The 21,928-nt window shown below is 37.7% G+C and overlaps 3 protein-coding genes across 9 annotated transcripts; 2 read left to right on the forward strand and 1 right to left on the reverse strand.

Annotated features, from left to right (window-relative positions):
• Positions 1-1,105: 1,105 nt before the first annotated feature.
• Positions 1,106-2,576, reverse strand: RB195_016290 (uncharacterized protein; the record flags this gene model as incomplete). Its single annotated transcript, XM_013437687.2, has 7 exons — positions 1,106-1,249; positions 1,796-1,873; positions 1,929-1,992; positions 2,050-2,133; positions 2,187-2,282; positions 2,435-2,459; positions 2,528-2,576. 7 exons carry the CDS (start codon positions 2,574-2,576, stop codon positions 1,106-1,108), a joined length of 540 nt encoding a protein of 179 aa, XP_013293141.2.
• Positions 2,577-2,629: 53 nt separating this feature from the next.
• RB195_016291 (uncharacterized protein) lies at positions 2,630-5,914 on the forward strand (the record flags this gene model as incomplete). 2 transcript variants are annotated; one of them, XM_064207379.1, is made up of 9 exons in its annotated part: positions 2,630-2,687; positions 4,647-4,705; positions 4,768-4,828; positions 4,897-4,921; positions 5,060-5,155; positions 5,209-5,292; positions 5,350-5,413; positions 5,474-5,551; positions 5,771-5,914. In XM_064207379.1, 9 exons carry the CDS (start codon positions 2,630-2,632, stop codon positions 5,912-5,914), a joined length of 669 nt encoding a protein of 222 aa, XP_064063259.1. The 2 variants fall into 2 exon arrangements, with proteins under 2 accessions (XP_064063259.1, XP_064063260.1); XM_064207378.1 differs by lacking the exons at positions 2,630-2,687; positions 4,647-4,705 and having other exon boundaries at positions 4,780-4,828.
• Positions 5,915-7,109: 1,195 nt separating this feature from the next.
• RB195_016292 (uncharacterized protein) lies at positions 7,110-21,066 on the forward strand (the record flags this gene model as incomplete). 6 transcript variants are annotated; one of them, XM_064207383.1, is made up of 17 exons in its annotated part: positions 7,152-7,191; positions 7,284-7,316; positions 8,569-8,661; positions 8,726-8,799; positions 9,526-9,628; positions 9,694-9,714; positions 10,943-11,056; positions 11,132-11,161; positions 11,794-11,858; positions 11,918-11,975; positions 15,471-15,566; positions 16,112-16,153; positions 16,215-16,328; positions 16,592-16,635; positions 16,693-16,773; positions 20,664-20,709; positions 20,924-21,066. In XM_064207383.1, the coding sequence occupies 17 exons, from the start codon at positions 7,152-7,154 to the stop codon at positions 21,064-21,066; spliced, it is 1,197 nt and encodes a 398-aa protein (XP_064063262.1). The 6 variants fall into 6 exon arrangements, with proteins under 6 accessions (XP_064063261.1, XP_064063262.1, XP_013293143.2 ...); XM_013437689.2 differs by lacking the exons at positions 15,471-15,566; positions 16,112-16,153; positions 16,215-16,328; ... (2 more) ...; positions 20,664-20,709; positions 20,924-21,066 and having other exon boundaries at positions 11,918-12,058; XM_064207380.1 differs by lacking the exons at positions 9,694-9,714; positions 15,471-15,566; positions 16,112-16,153; ... (3 more) ...; positions 20,664-20,709; positions 20,924-21,066 and having other exon boundaries at positions 7,110-7,191; positions 11,918-12,058.
• Positions 21,067-21,928: the final 862 nt, after the last annotated feature.

The raw sequence follows: 21,928 nt of genomic DNA on the forward strand, positions 1-21,928 counted from the left end.
TTCTACATATATACCAACAAACATGAATTAATGTAAACAAACAAAATAAAGCTAAAAGCAGAAAAGCAAAAAGTAGAATAACGGTCACAGACTGGAAACTTCATTCCTAAATGAATGTAACAAAGTTTAGTGAATCGTGCTTGAACGTACGGCCGTTCATACTTTACGAGTTGAGCTTGAGTTTTCTCTATCTGGAGTTCAGCGCTTTCCATGCTGCTTTTTGATCAGCGGAGAGATTTCCCTCCGTAGCCGAGGAACTAAGTCTTGATCTTTCAGATTTTCTGAAAGTAATTGCACATTTTTCAGAGTTACATCTCTTAAGTAGCGTTCCCATAGATAACAAGAGAAATTATTCGTAGTTCCACACTTCTCTGCCATCGTCGCAACTTCGACTTCTTCTGTTCTATTTTTAAAGCTCTCAAGGTGTAAACAAAACAAAACAAAGCTAAAAGCAGTAGAGTCCAGTGGATAGTGTGCTAGGCTGACATGCGGACGCAAAGGTTTTTAAAGGTTTTAAAGGTCGCGGGCAGAATAAGGTCCTGCTGCGCTCCTCAATTGCGCGCACTTTCTTCTCCGCCCACTTGCGACGCTATAAAAGCAGCGTTTCTTTGCTTTGCTGTTCATTCCACTATCGTTATCGAACAAGGCGGGCAGAGAAAGGTGGATGTGGGTCTAGCGATATAACAAGCACAGTTATCGAGTAATATCAACAGCCCAAAATGTGAATGCCTCCGGCGACTACGCCACACCCGATCATTTTGATCATACTGAGGGGAACTTGTTCACGTCATTTAGAGTTTGCCCCGGGCTAAAGCGGTTTGGTGGAGTGGAATTTGTTGAAATAATTCTCAAAAACACATCGCACAGTGAGCTGAGATTTGCCAACAAGTAAAAAAGAAAAAAAAAACCTATGTACTTTTTTACGCTTTGTACGCGCATGCAACACAGGGATTCCCGAGGTGCGATTGAAGATTTATTAAGCATGCTTTGAATATATTACAAAGAAACATGAAGTGGGTAGATGAAAAAGGCTAACTCTAAAGATTCATAAAAGAAAACCGCCTCATACAAATCAAGCAAAGCTAATTTCCCTAACAAGTCGCATTTACGCATGTGGCAGTCCGAGCTTGGTGAGCTGAGCTTGGGACTCCTCGTTGAATCTGGTTCCCAGCGCTTCCCATGCTGCTTTTTGATCCGCGGACAGAGCTCCCTTCGTCTCGAGGAAACCTGTCCAGATTCCCCAGATTTTCTGAAAATAAGGCTGTCATTACTCACAGATTATTTTTCTTCTCATAAATGACTACAGGAATGGGATTCCGTTACACCTTCGACAGTGATAGTACACCTTTGCAGGGTCCCCTGAGAGGTCAGTGTCCAATCCGGGGATGAGAATGCAAGCATACTAAGCCTTATGTTCAAACCATACTCAGGGCATAGGAGCTAGCTGCCGTATTGAGGTTTGAGGTGGGCAATTAGGAACTAGAGGTGATCAAAACGGCAGAGGGTACACAATGGAATTAAAGAAGGGGCAAACGGCGCTGTTAGTCCAGTGGATAGTGTGCTGAGCTGATGTGCGAATGCTTTTCCGGTCCAAACCGTCTGCATCATCTATTCCAACAATTAAACCCAAATATTCAGCTTCATAGGACGCAAGGTGATTAAAGATGATATGAAAAACTGCAAGAAGTTCTTCTTTTTCCTTTACTTGATATTTTTTGGGTTCTCCAAGGAGAAAATTAGTAAAAAAAAAGAGAGGTTGTACGTTGGAGTAGTCTACAAAATTTAGCGAAAGTACCTTCCACATTGAGGGCTCAATTCCTTTGGTCGTGTGTCTCCTGATGTTGTCACGGCAGAACGCACGGAACACGGGCTCCTAAATGAGCTTGTGTTTTGTGGTGAAAATTATGGAATGTTCCTCATGCACCCACATTGTCGTAGAGATTGGCGAGGACGTGGACCGAGAGCAAAAAGATCTCTCCTTGCTTGTCAAATCTGAAAAGTGGAATGAGGTCGGTTGCATCCCCTCAGTTACCAGTATGCCGGGTCTACCTCTCGCTGTTCTGAATGTCGTTGGCGTTGAAGTTTTCGGCGCCTTTGAAGTACTTGCGATTCTCCGGGTGATTAGTGAGGAAGCTGCACAGTAGTTCTTCAATGCTCGAAATCCAGGGAATTTTCGTGTGACTTACTATTTGTAGAATTCCTTGCCATGGTGATCCTTATCTACGGGAACAGTGGCAAGCGAAGCCATTGTGTGTTTCTTAACATCGGCATCGCTCATCGCCCTGTAACGGAAGGTCGAACGGAAGGTCGAGCACCAACATTAGATTAACTAAGGAGGTTACAAGTCACACGTTCCGGCTTTTTTGAATCACATCTCATGAAAGCAACTGAATAAAACCTGTGACAGGTGCTGTTTAGTGCAGGAAGAACTTACGATGCTGGCACAGCTGCGAAGCATGCTGAAATAAAAAGCTGTGAAGACAGAGATCTGCTGGAAAAGAATGAAATTCAGAAGATGAAGACAAACCGATGAGAAGAACTGCAAAAGGCGCCGCGGTACGTAGTGAGAAAGCCATCACTTCCTTCGTGATCCTGAAATCAATTTTATAGATGGGTTAAGGTCTTGAGAATGGCAGAAACAGAAAATTCATTGCCGATAAATTCTGAAAGGTGGGAAATTGACTACGGTAAGGTCCTTTTACCATAGGATTTTTGTGATTCGTCTGGATTCTACTGTAACATTCAGTGTCTCTAAATAGTTGCGTTCATTATACAAAATAAATCCTAACAATTTTATGCGGTTGTCTCTTCCTTGTGCGTTCGCATCTGCAAAGAGTCTCGGCCTTTGCTGATAAATCAAACAAAATTTCAAAACAAAATCTGTTTTGGTTTCGAATAAAGATCAGGCATCTATACACATTTATTATTCGCTCGAGATCAATAAATTTTATGATTTTTTAAATGTATTTTTTAAACACTACAAAATAGGATGGGAGTTAAAAAAAGGAAATTAGATGAGAAGTTTTCGCTTAATGTTCGTACTTGTAAAAAATGGAATAAAATTTTGACTTCAATGTTTTCACATCAATTTTAGTAAAACTCTTAGGCATTGTTTAAGCACGAAAAATGCTAGAAGTCAAATATGTAGGAAAAGAGAAAAGAGAGAGAGAGTTGGAAGTTGCGCTGAGCGTTGTTGTCCCTTTCACTCCTCGGGCCTTTTTATATTGCCAAGATAACTTCGAAAAAATGTTGTATAAAAAGTTGAAGGGATGCTTACTTTGATTTTTTTTCTGCACGTTACAAATAATGGCTGTAGCCGTGGTAAACTCAACGTTACAGCAAAGAAGTGAGTACTAATGGCGAGTTCGCTCTGCAACTGACTTCTTGCAGCAGAATTTGTAAACGAGGAAAGTGGAAGCTGTTCTAGTATTTGAATAAAAACTACTTCAAAAATCAAAATTCATTTAAATCACGAAGTTTCTGAGTTTTCCGTGTACAAAAACCTCAACAACAAATGCGATAGAGTTGGAAAACCAACGGTATCCTTCACATGTAATTAGAAATCAAACTTCTTGTTAGAAATTACTTGTAATCGTTGTGCATGTAAGCGTAAGCTCAACGATTAAAAAGGTCTAAGGCCTAAAATGGGCCTGTTAAAGCTTTAAGCTAAGAAAAAAAGACAAAAAATCCGGGTTTGAGCTAGTATGATCAGATTAGGGTGTGGGTGTAGCGCAGCCGGTAAAAAGCTCCCTTGTGAATGCACAATCGATATTTGGTTCGAAATTACTTCAGTGCCAACCAAGCATTTCATTCCTCTGAAGTCGATAAGCCGGTACCAAACTTATCTGGGATGAGAGAACACTGACTTGACTTTCTTTATTTTTTTTAAATATATTACTTTATTGTTTACTCCCGCAACTAATTCTGTAGGCCAGAAATGCGTTCGTAAACCTCAAACGATTCTGAATTGAAGTGAACGTGGTGACGGATCTCAAGCAGATTGATTAATGTCAGACATTTTATTCTTTATCCTTTATGATTAAGCGGCCAAGACTGGGAGAAAAAAAAACATTAATTTATTGCGTGGACGATGCTCCAAATCCATCACATTTAATGGTGCTGTAACGTTGAGGTTATCACGTCAAAGCTATCATTCTATCGGTTCAGAAGATCAGTCTGAGCACCTTTTGTCGATTTTTTACTCAGCATTTTTCAGTCATCTCTGCAATATAAAAGGCTTGGCTTGGATGCAGCATTCAGCACATCTTCCAGCCGCATTTCTCTTTCCTTACTTATCCATTTGACTCAAAACTCACCAAGCTATTTGACACTCAAGGCCTTCTACTCTCCTGCTCAAGAAGGTCCAAAATTTCGTTGAAATTGAATACTGCACAGGTGAAATTTGAAAAAAAAAACATTTTGAATGCTAGTAGTTCTTGAAAATATTATAGAAAGTAAAAGTTTGAAGAAGCATTTCCATATAGAAAATAAGGTTGGTTTTCTCTAGTGCTCTACACTGCTTGATGATAATAAATTTAATAAATCTAGTTTCTAAAAAAAATTATCCATCCCTAAATGCCTCCAGTGTTCCGTTCTCTTTCATTTCACTTCTCTGTTGCTTTAACTGCAGAATCATAAAAATTAAGGGGATTCTACGGTAAAAGAACCTTACCGTAGTCAATTTCCCACCTTTCAGAATTTATCGGCAATGAATTTTCTGTTTCTGCCATTCTCAAGCCCTTGACCCATCTATAAAATTGATTTCAGGATCACAAAGTGATGGCTTTCTCACTACGTACCGCTGCGCCTTTTGCAGTTCTTCTCATCGGTTTGTCTTCATCTTCTGAATTTCATTCTTTTCCAGCAGATCTCTGTCTACGCACCTTTTTATTTCAGCATGTTTCGCAGCTGTGCCAACATCGTAAGTTCTTCTTGCACTGAACAACACCTGTCACAGGTTTCATTTAGTTGTCTCCATGAGATGTGATTCAAAAAAGCCGGAACGTGTGACTTGTAACTTCTTAGTTCATCTAATGTTGTTCCCGACCTTCCGTTACAGGGCGATGAGCGATGCTGATGTTAAGAAACACACAATGGCTTCGCTTGCCACTGTTCCCGTAGATAAGGATCACCACGGCAAGGAATTCTACAAATAGTAAGTCACACGAAAATTCCCTGGATTTCGAGCATTAAAGGAATACTGTGCAGCTTCCTCACTAATCACCCGGAGAATCGCAAGTACTTCAAAGGTGCCGAAAACTTCAACGCCAACGACATTCAGAACAGCGAGAGGTAGATCCAGAATTTTGGTAGCTGAGGGGATGCAGCCGACCTCATCTCACTTTTCAGATTTGACAAGCAAGGAGAGATCTTTTTGCTCTCCGTCCACGTCCTCGCCAATCTCTACGACAATGTGGGTGCATGAGGAGCGAACATTCCACTGCTTTTACTTTTACTTTTACTGCTCGTTTAGGAGCCTGTGTTCCGTGCGTTCTGCCGTGACAACATCAGGAGACACACGACCAAAGGAATTGAGCCCTCAATGTGGAAGGTACTTTCGCTAAATTTTGCAGACCACTCCAACGTACAACCTCTCTTCTTTACTAACTCTTTCCTTGAAGAACCTAGAAAACACTTTGTAGAAGAAAAAGAAAAATTTGCAAAGTTGTATTATTATTGTCAAAGCTGTAACGTAATCCTACTTTTGTATTCATTTACGAGAAGTTCAGCGAAGGAAAAAATCTGTGAGTAATGACAGCCTCATTTTCAGAAAATCTGGGGAATCTGGACAGGTTTCCTCGAGACGAAAGGAGCTCTGTCCGCGGATCAAAAAGCAGCATGGGAAGCGCTGGGAACCAGATTCAACGAGGAGTCCCAAGCTCAGCTCACCAAGCTCGGACTGCCACATGCGTGAATGCAAATTGTTAGGGAAATTAGCTTTGCTTGATTTTTATGAGACGAAGTTTTCTTTCATGAATCTTTAGAGTTTGCCTTTTCCATTTACCCACTTCATGTTTCTTTGTAATATATTCAAAGCATGCTTAATAAATATTCAATCACACCTCGGAAATCCCTGTGCATTGCATTGCAATTGCATGGAGATGAGCGTGCACAAAGTGTACAAAAGTACATAGGATTTTTTTTCTTTTTTACCCGCTGGCAAATCTCAACTCACTGTGCGATGTGTTTCTGAGAATTATTTCAACAAATTCCTCTTCACCAAACCGCTGTATCCGGCGGGAAACTTTAAATGAACTGAATAAGTATCCTTGTTATTTTCAAATCATGGACGTTTGAGCGCTTGAGTTTTGAGTTTTCAGAAGTTAAACTTCCAGTTCTTTTGTCGGCTCCACCTTCTCTGAGATGTTTCAAGTCAGTGCTTTTATCCTCCCAGACGAGCCTGGGACTAATTTATCGACCATGGAAGGATGAAAGGCTTGGTGTGCACAGGGGCGGATTCGAACCTCTGATCGATCAATCGTGCAGTAAGCGGAACCTCTAACCGCTACACTATACCGGCCCCGCGAACAAAAAATATGTATGATTAAAATCGAAGGATTTTCACTCGAGACGGATTAACTGATGAGGGAACATATTCTAGCACCTTATGAATATCTCTCAGTAGGACAACGATATCGTTCCCACAAGTAGAATTCCATCCATCGCAGTGCTTTCCTTGGATCAGAATAGCGAATATCCGTAGCAGACAGATATAAACACCGATGTGACTGCATAGGATTCGCAAATTCGAGATTTTCTGGTTTCTTTTACTAATAAGTTTCCTTACAAACCATTCAGAAATTAAAAATTTGAAACAATAACTATTGTTCAGAGCCTTAATAATCTCCTTCCAGACATAATAACATTATAATTCCACTTGTTTGAAAATATTGTATTAATTATCGTCAATTCTTCGAATTTACCTGGACCGCTCCTCTATTATATGCGCATAATTTCAGTTTATTATTTAAAATTTTTTCGCATAATATAGGAAGATAATTTGAATTCAACACACCATATTAAAAACTGTTTTTCGATGTGTTCGTATGAACTTCCTCATCGCATACTCCCTTCGACTCGGCTTTGAATTTCATTATATTTGTTAAAATATGTGTATAAAATATGCGGCGAACAAATGTCTGGGCAGAACCATGAACACAAATTCGCTCACGTTCCTCAACGTTATACTTGGTGAGTTAGACGTAGACATAGAGCCGTCCGCGACATTAATAAAGTTTCCTTAATTTATTTTCCTCAAAGTTTTCAAAAGTACATCATTACAGCTCTCGTCTTTGTCCTGGAGTGCGTTGGTGCGGGTAAGTTTTTTTCCTAGTTAAAAACCTCTTCTAAGTTTCTCAGTTGTAACTGTGAAGCGAGAGCCAGGTCTTTTATAAATTTTCAAAATAAGAAATATCCAAATGGGGTGAAACACTCGAACGCAATGCCTTCTCTCGGATTTTATCACAGAAAACGACATAAGCGAGCTCTTTTCTGCATATCTACTACGATCTTATCGTACGAACTCAAAAATGTGGCTAGGAAAAATTTTAGAGATGTTCTGAACCCACGCTAATGGTCCTAAAGTAGATAGAAGGAAAATTGCATAGCCATGGCCAAGGACCCGGTTTTTTTTTCAGGCTTTTCGGGTTTCGACCTAAGGGCTCATTTGCGAGTCGCACTCTAAGAAGTATTAGCGGATTGATCCTAGCGCATGACGATCCGGTAACATCACGACAAAGCGACTACTGAGCTACAGCCGGGTGAAAAAGACAAAAAGCTCGGTCCAGCTGCTTAGGCAGTTGCATTCGAAGCGCAGCGGTGGAGCTGGCTGCTGCGATCCGAGCGGGGACAACCACCTCCAGCAGATCGCAGTGATTACCCTGGCTACCAATGTTCCCCTATCGATCCTTACCGCTACGCTTCACCGTACCGCTTCAAGCTCAGCCGTTTACGATGTGCATCTCGTTTTGACCCGACTATAAACACAACGAGCTGGGCCTTTTTAGTTCTTGGTTTTAGATGTGCTTATGAAATGGTAACTTGTTCCGAATGAACCATTTGAAAAAAATTGCAAATGTTCGGATTTTCCAGGCTCCGAGGAAGCTAACAACGCCAAGAGCTTACCTTTAATAAAAACTTCTGCCAATTCCGGCTCTCACCTCCCATTCATAACCGACAAATTGTAGGGATGATAGCAAAATTTGAAGAGGGTCCACTTTTCACGCCTTGTAGGGGTAAATCCTTTGCAAAACGATGACCTACTGAACACATTCAGGATAACGTGTGAAGATAGATATCCACACACCTCAGCTTTTTCTTTCTCCTTTCTATATCCGGTTTGGTTTGAAGAAAAAAAAAGAGAAGCGAGCGCGTTAGCTGTGTCATTGCTTAGCCAGAAAAATGCAGGAATTAGTTTCCAGAGGATTTGCGAAAATCGCTCTTTGCTCCACAGTTAATAGAAGAACTCTTTAAAAAAGATTAATCGAAGAAAAACAAAATTAGTGATAGGTTAATACTTTTATATTACTATATTTCACACTTCTACTATTATAATAATATTATTATTAGGTGAACCAAATCCATGCATTGCTTATCAATGCAAAAAGAATCAAAGATGTATATCAAACTATGGATTACCTCAATGCATAGCTCTCGACTTAAGTATGTGCATATAAGCATCTTCTCTTTCTCTTCATGGATTAATCCTGAATTATTCCCTTTACAGACTGCACCAAAGACGAAGTGGTAGGAGACTGTGGGAATGTTTGCGAACCCACATGTGCTGACGCTAATGGCCAGGTACACAGAAAAATTCTTTTCGTACAAAATATTAGTGGATTGCTACGCTATGCTTTTCTCCGAGAAGGCTAAGAGCCATAGCTGGTCCGACAAGGGATCAAAGGGTTTCTACGAAACACAAGAAGGAAACCATCGGAACTTCCAGGATTTAGGAAAAAAAAGGATTATCGCAGCGACGATCGAAGAAATCAGAAATTTCATATTGACCCAATTTTCAGTTTTGTTCTCAGTTTCACTTTTGATTTTGTTTACAACCGAAAAATCCGTTACATATCTAGACACTAAACATCCATATTCTAAAAAAATATGTAGGATATCAATGAAACAGTTAGGAAAAAAAGATGAATAGCAGAGAAGTGTAGCGATGATCTTCTTTAGTTATTTTAAGGAATCAAGGGAAATATTTTCTCAGTAACTTTCACCATGGTTTCTTCATTTTTTTAAAATACAAAAGCTCATGCTCCATTTGTCAAGAGCAATACAATTTCTAGGTCCTACCTATGTTCCAAGAAGAAAAACAAAGAATTGTGTTCCATAATGTTTTATTCTGGGAGATGAAAGCATATTTCGGTCTATGATAACCTGATCTCATATATATAGCTACCGACAAACTCAGGAATGTTTATCCATAGAAAATTTCAAAAAATTCACTTTTTCTTGGAAGTAAAATAGAACGAAAAATGGTTCAACGAAGTATATCTGGAGACATATAGAGCTATATTCCAGAAAAGAGAATGTCCAGCCTTTTGCGGGCCACCAGCGTGCGTCTGCAAACCGAACACTTACAGATACAACGGGACTTGTGTATCAGCGAAAGTTTGCAAACAAAGTTAGTTTTGAACAATAAGGCATTGGCTTCACCTGAAGAAAAATCAATAAATCAATTTTATTTAGATGGTACCGACGATAATGGCGGTGAGTGTCCATTACTTCCATGATTTCTTTGCTTCTCCTTTATAATCACACTATCACTTTCCCATTGCGGTTTTGGAACGTTGCTGATCAAATGAGATGATCGATTGCTTCGTCCAGAACGAATAGTTAATAAAATGAAAATTAGATAAATTAAATAAAATAGTACCAATAATTAACGTACCGATGAGCCATCCAGATAAGGTCCGAAGTTAGGAATATTTAGAATAAAATCGATACGAGAGTAAATCGATGAAGTCGACACTTTCGCTTTATACTTCTAGTAGTGCCTCGGGTCCGCTCCCGAGAGAACAGTGACTATCGGTAACGACTACCTTGATCCAGAATAGCTTGTACTACGCTGTAACGCTATGATGGCTCGGGTCCTCTGGATCCACTCCCAGGACAATCACGGAGAGATGTGCGGAACCAAGTGGTTTTCGTTTGGGCAAGGTTTTCTCCCTCTTCATGGATGTTCTTCCGCCTTATGGATGTTCGTGTGTCGTGAGTCAACTTCTCTCTGAAGCTGCTGCTGGATTCAGCGGGCCAAGTACTTTGAAGACAGCATAGCATGAATCTGACGTGATATGGATTTCTCATGGAGAGCTTCTATACGGAGTGGTGGAAAAAACAACGTGGTTCCGCCCATCTCTTCGTGATCGTCGTAAGAAACGGCCTCGGAACCACTTTGGTTATTACGAGGTGCGTTAGAAGACTCCTTCTGGTGGAGGTGCTGGTGAGAAGACACAATTGATTTTCGACCGCTCGCACATGGATGCGGCGCGTGCGCAAGGGTGACGCGTTGCGAGTGAAATCGCAGGAATGAACGGGTGATCAGGGGGAGACGAGCAGAACCAATCTACAAACCTAACTCTAGATTTTCCCACTGATTCCTTCATCACGCTAAATCCGTGGTACGCTGACTTCAATCCAGTCAGCCAATCAACGTTTCACTTGAATAAGGATGTTGCTTATAGAAGGTATAGTTAGTGAATTTCTGGATGAGCAGGAAAAATCGCTTCCTGGGAGACTGGAAGATTTTCAATTCCCGAGAAAAATGCCTACATATCTTCAATGAATTTTCACGGAAGGAAAAAAGGATATCAAAAGAAAAAAAGAATGTATCTCGTATAGGAAAATTTCTACCTCTCTTGATCCCTTATCTTGAACTTTCGTAGAATTAGTTGAAATATCCACGGTCTCCCGTATTCTATGTTATCCGTGAATTCAGGTGTGACTCCGTGCAGCCGTTTCCCATGCCCCAGTGGATTTCAGTGTTCTGAAGGAGCTGTGATCTGTACTTCCGATGGATGCGTGACCCGTCCAACGCAATGTGTTCCTGAAAGTAAGTTTATCATGCGAAACGTGGCATCGTATCCGTAGAATACGAATACAAATGATTTTATGATGGTTTTTTCAGGCTGTCCAGATATACTTGGATGCAACAACGGTGAGTTACTGTGTTATACCGAGAAGCGGCAGTTGAAACTGCCTGTTTCGGTTCCTTTGCGGAATCATTAGATTTCACAAAAATCTTCTTCAGAATCGCGAAAAAAAACCTCGTAGATTTTCTGGAATTCATCTCAAAAATCTAAATATCAGGGAGTTGGCACTAAAATTGGTAATTTATGGGCCTGCTGGAGGAAACGTTGAAAAAGATTAGAATGAGGCCTAAACAGCTCTAAATCATTTCGACTAGTAGAAAAAAGTAGTTCAAGAAAAATAGAAAGGGAGCTTCTAAGAAAAGTGCACTACACTTTATTCGAAGCTTCGAGAAAGTTCTTTGAAATTCTTTGAAATATGTAACTGCGCCCAATTGCCTGGATTTTTTTTGAAATCCTCGAAAAAGTTTGCTATTTCCTTTTGGAGGGAGGTCGTATTCTTGCAAGAGCAGAATGAAAATCGACTACGCCGAAAAGAGCAATGGCTCCAGAATCTATTTCCATTAGAGGAGAAATGAAGTGAGGATATTCGCGAAGATATGGAAACGTTCTAAAGCTTTATCCAGAATTTTTACCATATTCGTGTTGTTTCGAAGGTGTCTCATTCATGAATAATCCCAAAAAAACAATTTTCTTACAGTAACATGTCCCAGAAATATGGAAAGGGTGACATGCTATCCACTTTGTGAATTGGATTGTGCCGGTGTGAGTTTTGGATGAATGATCCGAGATGTCAGAAGACGTCGTTGTAGACTTCCTTACAGGGCGACAGCTGCCCCGGAACTCAGTGCAACAGCTTGGGCAGATGCGTTTGTAAAAAAGGTTATGTGCTCGTATTTCGTGAAAATCGAAGACTTGGATGCGTAAAGAAGAACGATTGCGCTTGCACATACGATTCTAACTAAATTCATACGAATTGAATCCATACGCTGTGCACATTAACGAATAAAAATTTGCTAATCGCAGTGTTTTTTTTTGTTTGTTGCTTTTTCAACCGCTGTTATTGTTTCATTAATAAATGAATGAGGGACATAGAAAATAGATCAATGAGGATAAAAATAGATGGTGAAAAGTCCCTGCAAAAAAAAACATTTTTTCTCACTTTAAAGAAACACCAAGAAATTGTGACAATGTGTGTTCCTTGATTTCTTCATGGTGGTCATTCATCCAGCGTTTTCCTGTAAGATGAATCCTGAGCAGCGGATTCTATAAATCATCGTACGAAAGTACATTATTCTTGAGCGTAAGGATTTAAGGATTGCATTTAGATTCCCGAAAAAAACGTTATGAATCTTTTTCAAGAGAAAAAGGGAAAAAAACTGTTCCTTTCATCATCTCGCTATGGTGCACCGAGCTGATCTGAGTGATCGATTGTTTTCTGAAAACACGATCAAGCAGAGATCATCTTCACAGTTTTTTTTTTCCTTGAACAGAACAAGAAAAAAAGCAAAAAGTAGAAAAAAAAGATAAAAAGAGTGAAATAAACCAGCCATAAAAAGCGGGTGAATTAAGATTCCCGAAACAAACGTTCTGAATCTTTTTCAAGAGAAAAAGAGGAAAAAAACTGTTCCTTTGATCATCACTAAGCGGAAAACTGCACAGCACTGATCCGATTGATCGATTGTTTCCTGACAACACGATCAAGCAGAGTTCACCCACACAAATTTTTTCCTTGGACAGAACAAGGAAAAAAGCAGAGAAAAAACTAGAAAAAAACATGGTAAGAGTGAAATAAACCAGCCATAAAAAGCGGATGAAACCATTAAAACTATCCGTTAGCCTATCCGTATTTCCAATGGGGAAAATGTTGCGGAATCGTTACCAGCGATAGATTTTTTGATCTACATCATCCAATACGTGGCCGTCCATACCACAATTTCGTCCTTTAAACGTTATACGTACGATCCTGACGTTTTTTTTTTTCAAAATTCCAGTATTATTTTCGACTGAACGTGCTTTTTTATTCAAATACAGTATTTCATCGCCGCTTACTTTTCAATTTCACATACGTGAGGTGATTTTCACTTGAAATATCCGATTATTCTCTTCCAGATATTATATCTTCCAGATATTCCTGAGATGTGATTTTCTGACGACACATTAAGTGTTTCATAATGAGTTCTCAGAAAAATGTGCTCAGCTTATGTTTGGCTTGAATATCTACGTAGATCACACTTATTTCTCACCATTCCTGCAGAAAAAAAAATTAAAAAAGAGAAAAATCTTGTTACGAACCACTATTACTACTTCCTTTTTACGTTTTCAAATATCCAGATCGATTCCAGTAAGTAATTCCAGTCAAAACATATTTGACGAAGGTAAATTCCTAGGAAAATTTCCTGCGTGCCAGAATATTAAGCCCTAAAGGGGCTCACATTCCACGGATATATCTTTTTTTTTCGTTTTAAGCTGATAGATAGATATTCTATAGTTTTACCAACTTCCATGTGAAGATCTTTATTTTGTCGGTGTCAAATTAAGCGTTAACTAGGAATGAAGGATAAAGAATAAATTGTCTGGCGTTGATCAATCGTCAATCAATCAATCAATCATTGGGACCCGCGCCCCCACGTTCACTTCAATTCAGAATCGTTTGAGTTTTACGAAGGTACGAGGTGTAACTGCCTATACAATGACTTGTGGGGGCTAGCCGATGTCCTGAGTCAGTGTTTTTATCCCCCCGGATAAATCTGGTAGCAATTTATCGACCCCGGAGGGATGAAAGGCTTGGTGAGCGCTAGGGCAAACTCGAACCTCCGATCGATCGTGCTGCAACCACATCGGAACCTCTGACCGATCGCACTACACCCGCCCCCTCACCTGATTATACTAACTCAGACCCGAAATGTTAACCAGAACGAAAATCGATAACAATTTTGGTCATCTGCCCAAAAAATTAATACACAATTTAGGACTCAAAGAAATCAACGTCTTACGAATAGTCTGCTTTTTCTTCGAAAACTGTTTCTTTATTTCTGCCATACATGTCAGATGTGACAGAATCCTATTACTATATTGATCTTGAAGGTATCACTCCACGAATCTGAGGTGGTGCAGATTTCAGGTGAAGTATTCTTATAAGGGATAGTAGATTATGGAGAGGAGGGTGATTCCGTCCATTTCTTCCTAATTGCCGTAAAAAACGGCCCGGAAGATGGGGCGCCGCGCACAAAGCTGGCGCGCTCCAGTCGAACTCCTTGTAGAAAATAGTGCGCCAGAACGCCTGAAGCCGTATCTTCCGGGCCGTTTTTTACGGCAGTTAGGAAGAAATGAACGAAATCACCCCCTCTCCAAAATTTACTATCCCGTATATGAATACTCCACCTGAAATCCGTACCAGCTCCAGATTCGTGGAGTGATCCCTTTAAACTTTTAAACTCAGTAAAAAAAATTAAATCACTATAAAAAAACAAATATTCTGCTTGATTGAGAAACAAATGAACTTTTAAATAACCTATTACTTAAAACTAAACTCTTTTTTTTTTGTGCACGATTTTAAATTTAAAGAAAAAACCTGTTATGTGATGGCTCAACTAATAGAAATTTCTCGAAAGTATTGGTTACGACAATAGTTCACGAAAAATATCGATGTAGTGGAGTTTTTTCCTGTTCTGATCGTCCAGGTTTCCTCTACATGATGACATGAGTAGCTGTTGAAAACATCAACACAACTGTAGCACTTGACTACTTTTCTCGTAACATGAAAGAAATTCAAAAGTAAAACACGAAAAATTCTTGAGTTTCTACATTTTACGAGAAGAGTATTCATTGTTTGTGTGACCTCGAAACGAGAAGTATGTACTTGAGGAAGTTTTTCCTTTCTCGATGATTTGTATTGAAGTGAGAGGACACCCGGAGGGAAAAAACGAATTCAATGATGTGTGCCTGCGCTTCATCGTAACAATCACGTTCACATTTAATTAGTTCGAATCTCATTCGTTTGTGGAATCGAAGTTCAGAATTAGGAAAGAGGAAAAAATGTTAGAATTTCTTTATAATTTTAATTTTATATCTTAATCTCTTCATATCTCTAACACCATTTTTTCGAGAGAAAACTATTTTTCCTTTTCGAATGCAACAATTTTTCTTTTTCGATCCATTCAAAAATTAAGATCAAAGTCCATTGTTAATTTTAACATTTCAATGTTTTTTATATATTTTTTAATATTTTCTCTTTTCTTGAACAATTAATATTTTAATACTAACATTTTATGTTCAAAAAAATTCTCAGCAATGGAAAATGAGGTGAAACCTTGAATTTTTTGAACTATTTCCCTTGAAAGGTGGTACTGTACGCGCTTCCTTTTCCCCTCGCAGCTCATTTCAGTTTAACCCTCCCGTTCGGAACCCTGGATCTGAGCAAAAATCCTGAGCAAAGCTCTGGATCTGGGTTGTATGCAGAATATAACACACGTATGCATGGAAACATCAATTTCAATGGAAATTTAACTGATGAGGCAAGATAACCAACGATAATTCTTGAAATTTCTCGTCTCCGGGTTCAAAAGTCATACTTTTCACGGATTTTTCTTGTAACAGTGGATAACTTGTCGCTTGTCTACTATAGCAGAATTATTTGGTAGATGTTGTCGAAATTTTCAATAATAATTTCTTCACCAATAATTTATTCAAAAACACTGGGATTATGCTGAGCGAAAAAAAACACCTACGAAAAAAAACTTATAAATACTGGTCGCTATTCATTCAATACATACGCATATGATTCGACTACAAATCCTTATTTTGAATTTATTAAGTGAGTGGATTGATTTCAATGAATTTCCGCAACTGCTCTGGAAAATTGCCAGAAAACTCCTTAAAAAAATGTTTTAGCACTTCGATTGCACGCGCTTAATGGAATGAGAGAAACACCGAGTTAGTTTTTGGAGAAAAAAACACACTCACATCGAGTTTTGGGATGACATCTTAAAAAATATTAATGAAAATGTTATTTTCAGAGGAAATTGAGGCGAGAAGTCACGAAAACCAGAAGGAAAAAGGTTTATATCGTTTTTTTTAAGAGTTATACTGTAGAACTCCGACAAAATCCAGTTTTTACAGCCTCGTTACCAGGATTTTGGCATTTCATAGCATTTCACATTTGTATTCCTTTGCTTATGGTAGAACTAACCCATTATGAAGGTCCTTCAAGCAACACCTACTTGAAAGAAGCCGGTGAGTTGCAATTACGGTATTTTTTGCATGGCTACTGTAATGAATGAACATTGATATATAACAGAACAATAAAAATTGTTGTATAATAATGTGTATAATTCAGAAAATTGAGAAAAATAATGTTTTTACTTCAGAAAATTGAGAAGAAGTAATGTTTACACCTCAGGAAGTTGAGAAAAATAATGTTGCTACTTCAAAAAATTGAAAAGAAAGTTACTCTTTGAAAAAAGCTAAAGTGTTGAATTTTAACGGCATATTTTTAGGCTGTTCTGCGAATTTCGGCCATTCCTTAAACGATCATTCAAAGGTATAAAGAAATTACCAGCATTCAATGGATGCATTACTTTTTTATTCGTTATTTTAGATGAAAGAAATTCAAACGAGGATCTGTACAGGAAGCGGAAGGACATTAGAAACACAATTTAGCACAATCTCATCAGTTACTGTGATAAAATTTCATGCGCTGTCTCATATTACACGAGAATCCCCGACGATAGCATAAAAATTAGATGTATATATCTGATTTCAAATATGAAACTAATTAGACATATATTAAAAATAAAATCAAAAACGGGCACACTATCACAAAACATAGACAGAATATGACGAGGTTTCAGGACAAGGGAACATTCGGAATATCAAAAACAATTTTTTTTTGGATAAGAATTCAAAAAATTGTCTCTAAACACTATTCCGGTTTTCTTACAGTGAAGAAATAATAATATAGCATAAAAAAATATAGGATAAACATTCTTTTTTCATTTTTTATTAGTTTTTTTTTCTTAGATAGCAAGGAAAGAAGTCTGCCATACACATTTATGCATGGTTTGCCTTCTTAGTCCACATTTTCGTTCCCGAATCTCGTGAGACCCTCAGATCTAAGAAGGAAGAATAATAGTAGGAATAAATAAAAAAGACAAGGGTGAAATATTGCCAAAAAAATAAAATTAAAAAAATGAAGGTGAAATATTACTAAAAAAATTTATCATGACAAGTTGAGTCATTAAAGCTTTGTTTCATGCGTGAGTATATTGAGAATTGACTAATAAAGATAGTTATTAGTATTAATAAAAAAATAAAATAAAAAATAAAAATAAAGAAGAGGTAATAATAATAATAATAGTAATAACAATAATGACAATGATAATAATAATAATAATAGCATCAATAATAATAATATCGATAAAATTAATAATATAGTTACCAGTACAGAGCGCTTCGATAGACAGCTCCTGCAAAAACATGGAATACTTATGTGAACACCGAAAAGTATGTCTGTTTATGCATATTGTGGATCTGTCAATGAAATAAATCGGCATCGGGGGTTTTTTTTAAATGATGCTGCTTTGGATAGAAATAAAATTTGAAAAGAATAGGAATAGAATCGAATAAATAAAAAATAGAAATAATTCTATTATCGAATACTTCCAGCGTAGTTTACGGCCACGCATTCTTCGTTCACGAATAATCCCACCCTAAAGTTTTCCAGCGAGATCAAAAAAGCTGAGAAAAGAGAAAGAGAGCCGAGCTGGGAAAAACGTGCGTGAACAGCTTCGAATCGGTGTGGTTAACCGCATGTACAGAAATAATGTACGTTAACCTTACTAAAGTAACCTAAAAAGAGTATGGATGATACCGTATTGATTGGATATGATATAAAACGGTGTGGTTTTCATTGGAACAGTTTTTTTTTACAGTGTTTTTTTCATGTGGAGAAGCGTACTTACTCTGAAGACTAGAATTTTTGACCACCTCAATCGATTGAAGGACTAGAAACACCATCAATAATTGATCCAGAAATCGATAGATGATGGAAGGATCGCTCGAATTTGAAATATATGTAGCTGTGAAACCACTGCTTTGTATCAAAAAGCAGCTAAAAACCTGTATTTTTATATTTATTCTATTATTCTTCTAGTTAGTGGATTTAATAACAGATAACCTAAAAAAATTACTCTAGACCAATTTTTTTCCAAAATTTGCTAAAATCTGATTATAGGTCACACACAAATTATTTAAGTTAATGTAATGTAAAAATGCTCAACCATAATTTACCGGATTTCCTTCTTTATCAGCACTCACGTTTGTTTTTTTTTTAAATCTTTTAATGAGTGTTGAAGATCACTTCACAAAAAATGGAGGGGAAAAAAAGGAAATAGAATTAGTCCGGGTCCGAAGACAAAAAAATTAGGGTTATTACGAGTCCCTAAAACTCCTTAAATCCTTAAAAAAATATTCGTGCAATATCTGGATTTGAAGTATATTCTGACACATGCGAGGGGAATTTATTTTTACTACTTTTTTTGCAGTCGACACCATTAAAACGACCATATCATAGTCAGCGCCGCTTATGTTTAGCTGCGCGACCGTTACGCGTCCGCAGTAACTCACAGGCTCCACACAACATGACCCCTATGATCTCTGACTCAATCTCCTGCCTCTGCCTTCACCTCTGTTTCTCTACGCTCATAGTTTCTCGACGTCATTTCAGGAGTAATCCAGGGTTACCAGATGAGGTTAAAAAAATAAGAAAATAAAAAATAATTAGGAAAATTAACTCGACCTTCTTTCAACCACTTAAGAGGTTGCTCTCAGAAATTTTGTTTTTGTGACCACTAGCACTTCGCAACATCCGTGTTTCTTTTGAAATTCTACCAATTACTAAAAGCAAACGAAAACATTCGTATCTTACTCTTCTCAGGCAATCACGAAGGACGAATTTTTTCTCTCGTTCTGCTTTCACTAGTGTTCTTATAAGCGAGAAAAAAAAGCGTACGCAGTAGCATAAAAGGGTGATGGTTAGCAGAGGCAGCATCAAACAGAAATGAACTTCTTCCTCGTTTTAACATTTGCACTCTTCCTCATCGTGTAAGTTCTTCATCAGCACGAGTTCTCGAGTTTCCTCAAAAAATTCGTTACAAATTTCAGGACTGTATTGTCGCAACCATCCGGAGGTGGGTTTACCTCATTAGACAGAAGTAAATAAAGGATCTCTTCGTTTGAAAATAAATCGAGGAAAATTCTATTTCTTGATTGATTAAGGACGTAACGATCGATCAATCAAGCTTTTGATCAAATCCCATGATCTAATTTCTGGGAAACAAATTACTAATTAATTATTAATTCATTTTAGAAGTTGAGGGACTGGCGGAGGTAATTGCTGCCTTTACCAGATAAAGGATTACCACGCGAGAAAATCCTACTAAACTAGAAACTCAGGAGAACATTTCACATCTACCACCTCAAAATTTCCAAGGATCGAAAATTTGCCAGGAAAATATGTTTGGGCACCAATCATTGATTATTTATTTTCGTAGCACCACTCCTATATAGCTACAGTACGTTTATCTCTCGTGAAATCTCATCGAAAAGCGTTTGGAGGGGCTTCCTGGAATAGTGATAATAAATGAATTAATTAAAAATAACAAATATTAAACAAAATATTTTAAAATTTAAAATAAACAAATAACATTAGTTGCTCATCACAGTTCTATGTATTTTTACGAACATAAAAGCATGTGGTTGCTATTTTCACCACCATTTTTCCTTTTTTTTTTCCAAATTTTCGCAGTCGTAATCGGAATCGTCCTTTAGAGTTGAGCAGCGCATAAATTCGTTAAATTTTCTGGAGTAAAAAATTAACAAGATTCTATCAGAAGAGAAGCGTAACCTCATTTTTTGAATATATGTATTTATTATTTTGTAAAATAATAAGTACAAATAAAACAAGGGAGGAATATTAAAATTTAATTCAATTGTATAAAAATACATTTGGGAAAAGGTAGTGTTGAAATGAACTGTGGAAGAACTTGGGGAGGGTGGGACAAATTAATAAACTTACTGAGGGAATTGATATTTAATTTCGGGGTGGGCAACAACCGATCTCCCTCAAATCAGGTGAGGTCCCAATAGGTCCCAATGAGTTTTCGTTCCTTTTTTAAACTTCTTGATATCGTGAGTGTGGAACGATGCGAAAACCATACGCCCTTATGTTCTTTCCTTATAGAGCCCAAGATAATAATAATTAATTTCATAATTTCACAACTTCCAACAGTTTCAGTCGGTTGTCCCGCTCCAGGCGCATCCAACGGAGTTGCAGAGGTGAGCAAATTCTAAACGTTTGCTCTAAATAGCTAGAGGTTTCCATGAAAATTATTTTGCTTCCAGAGAAAAATTAAATAACTCGTTTCTAACTGCTCTTGTTCTTTTAATTCTATTCTTTATTCTTGTGACATTTTCTAATAAGTGGAAAATTTATTTATTTCATAATTATAAAAAAAAATCATTAGAAATAATTATTTATTGACACCTTCCAAATTCGCTATCTTTTTGCAGTATGAGGGAGGACCACCTGGTGCCGCACAACCTTCAACGGATGGAGGTTTGTCTTCAGTGCTTATCCGTTTTTGTTTCGATATCCAGGGATCCATGGTTTTAATTTTTAAATGGGGGCCGTTGCAATGATTATAGGTAGACCTGTATGGAATCTTTTCGCTTCGATTCTTAATTTTCGGATAGGAAAATAGCTAAAAATTGAACTTTTTAATTTTAAAAACCTTTTTATGTAGTTCCTACAATGTTTCGCTTTTTTCCAGGAGAAGGATATCGTCGGCGAATGCGCCACCACATGCGTGCGAAGAAACTGAAGCTGAAGACCTTGAAGAAGAAGGTCGCTAGGAAAGCCGCGAAGAAGGTCAAGAAAGCACGAAGAAAGGTTGCTAAGAAGAACAAACATTAATACAAATAGAATAAAATTCTTAAAAAGGATACTTTGTGAAGACAAAGGAGGTGAACAGAGACGGGTGAGGTAAAGACCAGGAAAAAAACAAATAAACAATAAAAGAACATATGCATCCTCTTAATATATAGGTCAACTGAACCGTATGCGCGATATTTTAAAACACGCCAGAATATTTTACTAAGCATCAGCTTGGTCCAAAAAAAGGAAGAGAAATAGCAAATATTCAAGGATATCGCATAAGTTCTTGGCTTGTAGCTCTATTAAGTTCGTCTGAATTAACAACAATTAATCCAGACAAGCGACCACAAAAGAAAAGAATTATTTAAAAAATTAGAATTTCACATAAAATTGAGTTCAATTATTCGAAAACAGATATTAAATAAATGTTATTGTAACTAAAAAAAACTGAAACATTGATAAAGTAAACGAATGACAATAAACGTAATAAATCGATTAGCGATCGCTTTGTAAACGTTGAGAAATCGTGAATGAGGGAATCGTGAGTCATTTTTTCAGATTTTCTGATTCATTCATTAAACTCATCCTTTTTGAGAGAAAAAAAAACTAATATGGAAAACGAAAAGTGAAATAAAAAGGTCCTCTCCTTGGGCGGTATCATTTTTGTTCTGAAGAGAATTTTCAAAGGAATTATTGCAAGATAGAAAATAGATTTTTAGTTTAGATTGTCACCCAAGGCGAATGAGATCTAGATCGGACTGTACAGTACCCTTAACGAATCTGACGTATGGGGAGGGGGGAAACCACTGGAAAAATTCGAGATGGTGTTGTAGATTGCGGGGTCAGTGGTGGTTCTGCTCATCTCTGCCTAATCGTTGTGAAAAAAAAAGCTGAAAGGCTC

This window comes from Necator americanus, chromosome V (assembly GCF_031761385.1).
Source record: "Necator americanus strain Aroian chromosome V, whole genome shotgun sequence".
NCBI classification, from domain to species: Eukaryota; Metazoa; Nematoda; class Chromadorea; order Rhabditida; family Ancylostomatidae; genus Necator; species Necator americanus.